This window comes from Plecotus auritus (assembly GCF_963455305.1).
Source record: "Plecotus auritus genome assembly, chromosome: 1".
Classification (NCBI taxonomy): domain Eukaryota; kingdom Metazoa; phylum Chordata; class Mammalia; order Chiroptera; family Vespertilionidae; genus Plecotus; species Plecotus auritus.
This window is the reverse complement of record NC_137770.1, coordinates 232,252,389-232,264,702: the sequence shown is the minus strand read 5'-3', so window position 1 is coordinate 232,264,702 and position 12,314 is coordinate 232,252,389. Positions and strand designations below refer to the sequence as shown.

General features: G+C 42.0%; 1 protein-coding gene across 8 annotated transcripts in view; it reads left to right on the top strand.

Annotated features, from left to right (window-relative positions):
* The window catches only part of TBC1D19 (TBC1 domain family member 19), a 102,507-nt gene that overhangs the window by 67,677 nt on the left and 22,516 nt on the right, over positions 1-12,314 (top strand). For all 8 annotated transcript variants that reach the window (XM_080657969.1, XM_080657968.1, XM_080657973.1 and 5 more), the window contains 2 exons: positions 5,601-5,685; positions 7,980-8,024. In XM_080657969.1, coding sequence (XP_080514095.1) covers positions 5,601-5,685; positions 7,980-8,024 — 130 coding nt within the window. The remainder of the gene's footprint in view (positions 1-5,600; positions 5,686-7,979; positions 8,025-12,314) is intronic.

Below are 12,314 nucleotides of genomic sequence, written 5' to 3'. Positions count from 1 at the left end.
ATCTTTTGCAGCTGTGTGTGGACAATTTAGATATGATTCTGCTATTGCAACCATAGTTCGAATTTAAATGTCCAGTTTCTTACAGCTCTTCTAAATAAAGTAAATCACTGCCATGTACAACCTCATCCTCATAAAGTTTAATTTATATTTATTAATAAGTAATCAAAGTTAAATTTTCTAGTTCATTTGATTGAAATTGTCATCCTCATAAGAGTTGGCAGTTCTTTGCTTACATCCCAGTATGTAATGTCTAACATACCACCTCTGGCATTATCACCTTACAGGCATCAGTATTCTCTGTAGGGCAGTCTCAGATATCTAGTCTTCTCTAGGGCAACAGGGACTCTAGAGAGATATATTTCAGCACAGAATTTCTCCTAACATGACTGTGTTCTCAACAGCCTCCTAAGGGACAGTTAATACAAACATTTCTTTAGGAATTGTTTTCTCTCTAGGCAACAGTAGAAAGATATTTGTAAGTAAATTTTCCTTTTGCATTATTTTGCTTTAATTATATTAGTTATCACTGTACTAGTTGAATTACTTTATTACTTGTATTAATTGTATTAGTTAATTATTGTTGCTGTAACAAATTACCACAAATTTAGTGGCTTAAAACAAAATAAATATATTCTCTTGTAGTTCTGAAGGTCAGAAGTCTGCACTGAGTTTCACTAGGCTAAACCAGGGGTTGCCAGAGCCATGTTCCTATATAGCAGTGGTTCTCAACCTTTCTAATGCCGCGACCCTTTAATACAGTTCCTCATTTTGTGCTGACCCCCAACCATAAAATTATTTTCGTTGCTACTTCATAACTGTAATTTTGCTACTGTTAATGAATCGTAATGTAAATATCTGTGTTTTCCGATGGTCTTAGGCTCTACAGCAGCAACCCACAGGTTGAAAACCACTAGCAGGGTCGCCTAAGACCATCAGAAAACACAGACATTTTTACATTACGATTCATAACAGTAGCAAAATTACAGTTATGAAGTAGCAACGAAAATAATTTTATGGTTGGGGGTCACCACAACAAGAGGAACTGTATTAAAGGGTCGCGGCATTAGAAAGGTTGAGAACCACTGCTATATAGACACTCTGGAGGAGAATTCCTTCTCTTGCCTTTTCAGCTTCTGAAGTTTACCTGCATCCTTGGCTCGCAGCCCCTCCCTCCATCTTCGAAGTGCAAGGCAGCATCTTCAGATCTCTCCCTGACTCTGCCCTGTTGCCTCTTTTATTGATAAGGATCCTTGTTACTACATTGGGCCTAGCAAGAAATTCAGGATAATCTTCTGAACTAATTAACTTTAATTTAATCACTTCTGCAAAACTCCTTTTGTCATGTAAGGTACAATGTCCTCAGGTTCCAGGGATTCAGATGTGTATCTTGGCTGGGGAGATGGGGGGGGGGGGCATTATTCTACCGACCATTGTGATACAGGGAAGTTTCCCAAGAGCAGAGGATAATATTATTTACTGGCTTGGTAATATTTTCTAGATATAGAATATTTTAGAACCTAATGAGTTTATTTTACCAAATTATTGGCAAATATTCATCACATTTATAGGTCTAAAAATAAAAATGATATGATCATCTCACAGTAGATACAAGTTTCAAATCATTGTATTGTACACTAGAAACTAATATACTATATGTCAGTTATATCTGTTTTAAAATGATATGATTATGTCAATAGATGCCCAAAACATATTTGAGACTGTATTGAATAGCATCTATTTTTTTAGAATTGTGGTAAAAAACATTATAAAGTTTACTATCTTAACCATTTCTAAGTGTACAGTTTAGTAGTGCTGAGTATATTCACATTGTATGCAACCTAATATCATTTTTTTTTACTATATAACCTAGAATGGAAGTATATTTTCTTGACATATAAATAATATTTATATAAAACCAATATTTGCTATCTTAACATAAGTTAATGTTACTTAATGTAGGAATACTACAGATATCCCCACTAAAGCATGAAAAGAACAAGTCATTTTAAAATTTATCACTAACGAAAAAGAAAAATAGAGTTATACATATCAAAAATTATCAAGTATAGATATATAAAAATTCAAAGAAATTAACTGAAAACCATTAGAACTAATAAGATAATTCAGTTAAATGCCTGTTTACCAAATAAAATATTAAAATAATTTACTCTTTTAAATATGAGCAATAGTCATTTAGAATATATAATCTATAATAATAAAAGGGTAATATGCTAATTAGACCAGGCATCATTCTGGACGAAACTGGGGCTGGAGGGAAGTCTAGGTCCCGGGTGCCAGAGGGAAGCTGGTGCTGGCAGCCAGGGGAAGGAAGGCTTACTCTTGCATGAATTTCATGCATCAGGCCTCTAGTGGAAAGTAAAGAGCCAGGAAACATAAGAGACTGAGCTCACTCAATAGCCCCCTTCCCACTGTAAACGTAAAGAAATATTGGGTAGAAGGTAACAAAGAATTTAGTCAATTAGCCAAATATTCATCACATTTTCAATGCATATATCCATTGACTTGGCTATTCTATCTATATACACTGAGTGGCCAGATTATTATGATCTCCGAATGCATAATAATCTGGCCACTCAGTGTATATCCTATATAATATAAGGCTAATATGCAAATTGTCCCCTCGACCAGGAGTTCAACCAGCAGGCAGGCCAGCCAACCGCCCATGTCCCCTCCCCCTAGCCAGGCTGGCCATATCCCACCCATGCATTAATTCATGCACCGGGCCTCTATATATATATATATATATATATATATATATATATATATGTGTGTGTGTGTGTGTGTGTGTGTGTGTGTGTATCTCCTATCTAATGAAAGAGTAATATGCAAATTGACCATCACTCCAACCCACAAGATGGATGCCCCATGTGGTCAAAGATGGCTGCCCCCATGTGGACACAAGATGGCCGCCACAAGATGGCCAGCAGGGGAGGGCAGTTGGGAGGGACCAGGCCTGCAAGGGAGGGCAGTTGGGGGCAATCAGGCCAGCAGGGGAGGGCAGTTGGAAGGAACCAGGCCTGCAAGGGAGGGCAGTTGGGGGCAATCAAGCCTACAGGGGAGGGCAGTTAGGGGTGACCCAGCCAGCAGAGGAGGGAAGTTGGGGGTGATGGGGCCTGCAGGGAAGGGCAGTTGGAGGGGACCCAGGCCTGCAGGGGAGAGCAGTTGGGGGTGACCAGGCCTGCAGGGGAGGGCAGTTAGGGGCAATGAGGCTGGCAGGGGAGGTCAGTTAGTGGTGACCGGGTCAGAAGGGGAGGGCAGTTAGGGGGGACCAGGCCTGCAGGGGAGGGCAGTTAGGGGTGACCAGGCCAGCAGGGGAGGGCAGTTAGGGGCAATCGGGCTGGCAGGGGAGGGCAGTTTGGAGGGACCCAGGCCTGCAAGGGAGGGCAGTTGGGGGGGGGACCAGATCAGCAGGGGAGAGCAGTTAGGGGCGATGAGGCTGGCAGGGGAGGGAAGTTAGGGGTGACCGGGTCAGCAGGGGAGGGCAGTTGAGGGGGACCAGGCGTACAGGGGAGAGCAGTTGGGGTGGACCAGGCTGGCAGAGGAGGGCAGTGAGGGGTGACCAGGCCTGCAGGGAGGACAGTTAGGGGCAATCAGGCTGGCAGGGGAGCAGTTAGGCATCAATCAGGCTGGCAGGGGAGTGGTTAGGGGGTGATCAGGCTGGCAGGCAGAAGCGGTTAGGGGCAATCAGGAAGGCAGGCAGGCGAGCAGTTGGGAGCCAGCAGTCCTGCATGTGAGAGGGATCCCAGATTGGAGAGGGTGCAGGCTGGGCTGAGGGACACCCCCCCCCCATGTATACATACACACACACACACACACACACACACACACACACACACACACACTGAGTGGCCAACCTGGTCGCTCCTAACTGCTCTCCCCCGCACTGGCCTCGTCACCTTACTGCCTTCCTGTCTGCCTGGTCACCCCCAACTGCCCCCCCACCGGTCTGGTTGCCCCCAACTGGCCTCCCTGCTGTCCTGGTTGCCCCTCATGGCCACCCCCCCTCCCACTGTCCTGGTCACCCCACGCAGCCTGCTGTTCAGTCATTTGGTCGTCCCTCACTAATGCCCCTGCTGGCCTGGTCGCCCCATGCAGCCTGCTTGTTCAGTCGTTTGGTCGTCCCTCACTAACCCCCCTGCCGGCCTGGTCATAGGCAGCCATCTTGTGAGTGTGTGATGGTCAATTTGCATATTACCTCTTTATTATATAGGATAAGGAAGTTCACTGTGACATTGTTTATAATGTGGGGAAAGTGGAGATAATTAAAGGATGAATAAAAAAGATAGGTTAAGTAAACTTGTTCATCCATATAGTGGAATATTCTGCACATTAAAAATATGGGTAGGAAATATTTATTTTATATTATTGAGAGAAAATAGATTATAGAACAGTATCATAATCCTATTTTCTTTGAAAATTTTATATGTGTGTATAAGAAGAGTCTGAAAGAATATATATAAATATTAACAATGCATGGATTATTAGTGCCTTTCCTATTTTATCTGTATTTCTTATTTTTATCATAAACACATATTGCTTGTGTAGTATTTTAAAATATAGTAAAATTACAGGGGGTAGGGGAGGCTGGGGGAAGGTCAATGGGGAAAAAAAGGAGATATATGTACTACTATATGTAATACTTCAAACAATAAAATAAAATTTAAAAATATAATAAAATTAATCAGTGGCAATGGTTGGTACACATTTCACCCTTAGGCCTGACTGCTGCGCAATCTTCATATTTATGGTTTTTCTAAAGCTGACCCCTTTCTTGTGTCTTGGACCCATAGTTTCCCTGTTCACTCACTCCTGCTCTAGTCCAGCCCTGACTCTGTGTCCCTGTTCTGTGAACTGGCCTTGCCTTTTCCAGTCATTTCCAACTTCTTTTCTTAGTAACATCTTTTGAACCCCAGGTCTTCTAATACCAAGACTCAGATTTCCTGTCACTAATTGCCTTCCTGAAGATTGGCCCCCTGCCCCAAAATTCCAGGCTGGTGTCAGCAACCCAGTCCCCTCCCAATAGACATTCTTGATTCAGGTATACTCCCACCTTCTACCTGCTGGTAGGATGGTCAGCTTCTAACATGAATTGGGCTGTTTTTTGTTCAACTGTACCTGCCATTCCTTCTAAATATCTTGAGTTGCCTTCCCTCCCATCCTGACATGCCCAGCCACCTGCTGCTGCATCCCAGCAATCCCCGTTTCCTGCACTTGCCAAGCTGCTCTATGTCACTGCAGTTCCTTAGGTCCGCATACATATCTCATGTTAAATTTTCCTCAGGTTTTTCTATTTACAGCTACAAAACACAATAAAAGAATGAACTGGTAGTCAGCAACTTGCATTTTTTGGCTATTGTTAAAGTTAAGTGGCTAGCAGTAAGAAATCCTTGGATGGAACGTTGGCCATCACACTTGGCATTCTCAGTTACACTTACCGGGGATATACCAATAGAGGGCACTCTTCCCATTGCTAAGCATGGCACTGCACTTGAAAGATTCTACCTCAATGCCTCCCAACCAGGAAATAGCAAGGAATTAAACAGTGCTTAATTGTTTATTTTATCCATTGTTATACCCAGGTTTTACTTTGTTTTTCCCGGGATACATCTGTGTTGGGTCACTTTGCGTACAACAGTGCTTCACCACCAAGATCATACATAAGAGGTAAAATTTTAGTAACATAAAGGAAGTATTTTTAATGGTTTTATTTTATTTTAGTTTAGTTTAGTTTTTGAGAGGGAGAGAAACATTGATCCGTTGCCTCCCACATGCACCCCAACCAGGGATCGAACCCGAAACTTGGGTATATGCCCTTGACCGGAATCAAACCTGCCACCTTTCAGTGTATGGGACGACACTCCAACCAACTGAGCCACACTGGCCAGGGCAAGGAAATATTTTTTAACACTTACATTATCATATTTGCTCTCTCTATTGCTGTTTTTGTCTTACCTTTTGACTTCTATTTTCCTTTTATAAGTTTATCACATGAATTTGCTTTTCTAATTTTTTTAATTTTCTATATTTCTTCTCTCAAAATGTTCTACAGCACTTAAAATTTTGATATAATTTGTATGCTAATAATTCTTAGTGCTTTTTTCTCCTCTTTATCACTAGCTGCGTACAAGATAGTATCACTATTTCAAAATCCTGCATCACCTGACAACTGAACTAATTTCACCTGGAACCCTTCCCCAACTTCTCCTTTTTGTTAAGTGGTGAACACCCACCACTTAAAGCTATTGTGTGGTCCCTCTGCTGGTCCCATAAAGAAATGGCTTCTCCTGTATCTACTAAGTCTGAGTGTCTGCCTGATTCCTCCAACCCCTGCCCCAGGACAAGCCCCATCACACGCTGGGATCAGGCTCCCCCACCCAAGTTGGGGGCTCTCTCTGTTCCATTGCTCCTACCTTGAACTCATAGAAGCCTTTTGTTTGCTTGTTTCTTTAACATCATGTGCTAAAAACCTGATTGTACAACTTAATTGTCTAATGGAATCACCTCTAAACTCAGCCAAGTTTTAAGGCCGTCCATCAGTTGCTCCTGTCTTAACCTAGCTAATGTGCTTTCCTGATTACCCCACATTATCCCATATTCATTCTAACCTCCATATGTTCCCCACATCTGGAAGAATTTCCACTGTCCCTCTCCCAAAATCGTATGTCCTTGAAGAACTAGCCTATATCCCACCGAGCCATCAATCCATCATCAATTTCTCCCTCCTCTAAACCTCTAAAACACTTAAAGCCTGTGCCAGAAAATTTAGCAAACATATCCTCAATGTTTCATGTTCCAGTCTGGATTATAAGCCACATGATTAGGGGACTGGTCTTATACTTATTTTGTTTGCCTCTTGACATCTAGTCCAGTATTGAGCACCCACCAGGTGCTCTGCTCCATCTATCTATCTATCTATCTATCTATCTATCTATCTATCTATCTATCATCTATCTATCTATCTATCTATCTATCTATCTACCTACCTACCTACCTACCTATCATTTATTTTCCTTATTCCATTCTCTCCTTACACACACAATCAGTCCTGTTGTCTCCACCTTAACTTAAACTAGTCATGGTTCTTATTCTTCATTTCCTCTTTGCCACCACCCCCAACAAGAACAAAAATTGTTTTAAATTGAATTAAAAATATTACCTTAAAGCTTAGAGCAAGATTGCATGTGACTTTTCCATAGACTCAATGTGTTAGAAAAACTATCAATATAAACTTAAAAACTTCCTAAAGATATTCAGGAATCTTAAAAATTCAAGGAAAAGCTATTGTTAAAGACTCCTTTAAACATTTGAATATGATGAGCATACTTTAATTTTTGAGACAATTTTGATTTCACATACTTAGCCTTATTCTTGGAACATATGAACTGTTTTGGGATTCATAAAGTATTACCACCGTATAGTTAAAGACATTTAATTTTTAACTTTTTAACACATTCTATAAAAATGTAAACTAATGAGGCGTTGCAAAGCTTAGGACTTGCTTTAATGAATAGATTAGAGTTGTTTCTAGTTAGCAAAAACAATTCTAAGCTTAAGAAGCTTGAAAGCATTTGTTCTTTTAACTATTTTGTATGGCTTGCCTTGTACTTAAGTTTATACTGTTGATTTCAATTGATGAAAGGATTTGCTAATATCAACGATTGACTGGCATATTTTCAAATTAATTCCTTACCATAAAATGCAATGAAATGAGATTTACTATTGTAGTTTTATTTTTTTAATCTTTATCGTTGAAAGAATTACATATATCCCTCTTTTTTCCCCATTGAACCCTCCTAGCCCACCCCTACTCCCCACCCCACACCTTCACCACCCTATTGTTAGTGTTACTATTGTAGTTTTTTAAAATTCCACTAATTATTAGTACAGTCACAAAGTGAGTTAATTTTTTGTTTTGTTTATTTAATCAGACTGAAACCCTCTATGGCTTTCTCTTCTAGGAAAACTAGGAATAGAAGAATATGCTGTCTTTTACCCACCAAATGGTAAGAGTAATGCTGTTGCTTCCTCTAGTGGGAAATAGGAAGATTACAACCTTTATAATAGGAATGACTTTCTTATCCTCTATCTTTAAATAGATAATTATCATCTAAACTATACTTTCTACAGGATACCGCTTTTAATGAGCTTTTCCCTGTTTGTAGCAGGTTTGCACACACTGTGATACCCTTTCTGGTCTTCCTTGAGACCAGTGGTAGTATTTGTGGGAAAACTCAGTAGACAGGTGTCTAAGCCCAGGGCACTTAGTTTTTCTCTGAAGAACATGACTGGTCCACCCAGGAGCTCCCCTTTGCTTTACTGGAGCAGGGCTCTAGTGAGAAGTTGCCTTGTAATGCACTTTATTATCCTCACAATTTTTAAAAAAATATATTTTATTGTTTTTTTTACAGAGAGGAAGGGAGAGGGATAGAGAGTTAGAAACATTGATCAGCTGCCTCCCGCACACCTCCCACTAGGGATATGCCTGCAACAAGGTATATGCCCTTGACCGGAATCGAACCCGGGACCCTTCAATCTGCAGGCCAACGCTCTATCCACCAAGACAAACCGGTTAGGGCATGTCCTCACAATTTTATAAGTATAGTGTTTACGGTGATCAAATGTATAATGACCTCACTACATATTAAATGTTTATTTGAGATGATTAAATAGTTTCAAGTTATGCTCCTTGAAAAGCAATATACAGCAGTTCTCATTATGATAATATTAAGCTGCATCTTGAAGAAGGTCTTTTGCTCCAAGTTAAGAACATGGGCTTTGTAATCCATCTGACCTGGGTTCAGATCCCAGTTCTGCCAGCTCACCCTGTGACCTTGCGTAAGTGACATGACTTCGCTGAACTTCAGATTCGTCATGTAGAGCATATGGGTAACAGATGGTACAAGGTAACACAGCACAGTGCCTGATGCGTATGGAGTGAGTCCTCAGAAAATGCAGCTGTTGCCAGTGTGTTTAGCTTCTTTATTGACCACTCCATTTACAACTCACTGTCCTCTGCACCCTCCATGTGTGTCCCAAGTCTGGTTGGCCACCCTCCTGTACCCCTTTAGCACCGGTGTCCTCTGGGCCCACCCCACCTGGTTCTGCTGCCCTCCTTTTCACACGGTTTCAGGGCCTTCTTATCTGCTCTCTTCGCTCTGTTTGTTAATAACTCTAACATTTGTATCTTCAGTTCTGACCTCTACAATAATTAACCCAAACTTAACAGGTCTGAACCTGAACTCATTGTTTTATCCTCCTGTGCCCACTATTCAAAAGAGAAAAACAAAATTAAATTTTAAAGCAAAACAAAGAACTGCTGTTTCTCTCTCAGTTAATTGTTCTCATCTAACCACTAACGCAAGCCGAAAGCCCGGTAGTCATCCTCTCAGTCTTGGACCCCTCATCTGGTAACTCACCAGAGCGTCCACTTTTATCTTCAAAATACACGCAGGACCCCTCGCTTCCTCACTACACTGCTGTTTGGCCTCCTCAGGGCTTTACTGTCTCTGTTGCTCATTAATTGTACAGACACCCCATTGGCCTCTCTTCTCCCAGCCTTTCCTAGTGTTGCTCTAGCTTTCACAATGCTTTCCTTTTATACATCTAAAAGGAAAATGGCTATTTTTTCCTTGGAGTTTTCTTAAAGGCACCTCATCTCTTCATAAGTAATGACCAAGCCTCTTGGCATGGCACATGAGGACATTTTCTTATCAATATCAAACTATTAATCACACACACACACACACACACACACACACACACACACACGCAGGCACGCACGCATGCGCACGCACACACACACATACACACACACACCTACTCTCACAAAAGCACCACGCTGCTTCCTACCTGGTTACCGCCTCAGTTCCCAGGCTTGGAACAGCCCCTCAACCTCTGCTCACTGGGCTGCCAGGTCTCAGCTCAGCACCTCCTCCTCAGGAAGCTGTCCTGCACTCCAGGGTCGCCAAGGGCCCTTCTCTGGGCGCCCATAATACCCAGTGTAAAAAGCCTGGGTACCTCTTGCTGTGTTAGCTTGATAGTGTTTGTTTATGCTTTATCTCCCCTCTAGATTGCAAGTTTCTTGGGGTTCAGGACTATATCATTCATTTTTGTTCCCCCAGTATCTAGCTCTAGTAAGAGTTTAATGATCATTTATTTGAACTAATTAGAGGCTTTTAAACTTTAACATGTATATACAACCATAGTTATATCTGTCTCACCAGACACTTAATTTTCATATTATTTTTTATATTTGTCTAAATCAGGAAATAAAATACCTCTAAAAAGCCAAAAGAGATGTCTGTGGAGTGAGGTCACGCCTGTTCATCGGAGAGCTTTGCCAACCTAGTTTAGAACATACTAGCTCTTACTAACACACAGGTCTGACAAACCTGGTTTACTGTTTTTATGCCCCCTTGTAAAAATGGAACCATGGAAAGAGGCTGATAGAGATAGAAGAAATGACTGACAATAGTAGAAGTGAAAAATCAGAGACCTTACAAAGGAAAATAGAAAACTATAAAACAGCATGTTAGAACATTGCAGTGAGTCAGTCCAGGACTGTTTTATGTGAGAGCCAGTAACTCTGTGTCTTTAAAAAGGTAACTCTGGGTTGTAGCATATTATAGTAAGTTAAGACATTTATAACGAGCACAAGGTACCCAGGAAAAAAAATCCTATCTAATAAAAGGGTAATATGCAAATTAATCATCACTCCATCACAAAGATGGCGGCACCCATAGCCACAAGATGGCTGTGCCCAGTCCCCTCAGCCCCGTTACAGACACCCATTGCCCGCTGAGAGGGGGCAGCATGAGCGGCCTGGCCAAATGCTTGCTTCGTCGCCGTGGTGATGAGGCAAGCATTCCACCCCAGCTGCGGATGGGCCTCTGGCCAGGCCGGGGCATGGATGGGCCTCTGGGCTGCGAAGAGCCTCTGGGCAGTGGGTGCGGAGCAGCCAGGCCCCTCAGAGAGCTACTGGCACACGGATTCATGTGCAGGGCGACTAGTATTGCTATAATAGCAGTAATAGTAGTCACAGCAGCAGTAGCTAACATTTTCCAAGCAATACTACACACCATGCAGAGTGCTAAGTCCATTACATGTATTAATTCATTTAATCCTTACAAGAACCAGCTGAGGCAGGTGCTAATATTATCTATTATCCCTATTTATAGATAAAGGAGCTGAGGCACAGACTGTTAACTCGCCCAGCTGGTGAGGGGTGGTGCCAGGCTCTGAACCCAAGCTCTTTGACAACATTCTTAATCACCATCCCTATTGCCTCAGAAAGCATCACTGAGTTTGTTACAGTGTCTTTTAGAAGAAAAGAAAGTGGTTAACATATTGAAAAAGTAAAGTATGTATATACTAGGTTCTAGAAAGACTTTCATGCAGAATAAAAATAGTTTAATGCTTAATGGGATAGCCCCACAGCTGTTCCTAAACCAGTTCTTCAGGATCTTTCTTCTCTTGGGTTGTTTTAGAACCTTCCCAGACTCAGGGAGGACCCTTCTCTGGGCATTGAGTCTACAGTGGCTGAACAGGAAGAGGCAAAGACCAGTTGTTCTGTCATCCCTTTAGTTTTTACTCAAGACGATAATCAGCAACATTGTTATATTACCCAACATTTCTCAACCTCTGCCAAAGACAGGAGTACTTTGAGATCTCAAGGACACTTCTACCACCACCACCACCACCAAAACTGGCCTCGCTCTCCTGGTCTCAGTGGCCCACACAGAAGGGTGTGCCTACAGCTCACTGACACTCCATCCCTGGCCAGGCAGGCGCTCAAAGGGGGCGGAGATTTGCTCACTCGCTCACCCACCTGTGACCCCCTTTCCCACATGGACATGACAGGCCACTGTGGTGTCAAATGTCACCTCTTCACCTCATGGGAGGCCTTGTCAATGGGCAGGTTTCCGTGGAACTGCAGGTTCATTAACCAGCTGTTGAGCAAAATTTCTGAGCTGAGGGAGATTCTGCACAGGAATTTTGTACGCTTTTCTTGTTTTTATTCTTTGTTCAACATGTATAACTTGTCTGTATTTTTCATTTAATAAATATGTACTGCTCTGGCTCCCTCTTCTAGGTGAGTGGCCCGCAGTAAAAGTGCCTGCTGTTAAGGAGCTTACATTCTAATGAGGGAGACATAGTAAACAAGTAAATAAATAGCTCATGAAAATAATGTCAGGGAGCCAGGAACAAGAAAAGGGAAAGAAGTTGATTATAGGTAGGGAGTGGGGGCGCATGGGTATTTTAGGGAAGGTGGTGAGGAAAGGAGCCTCCTGTCA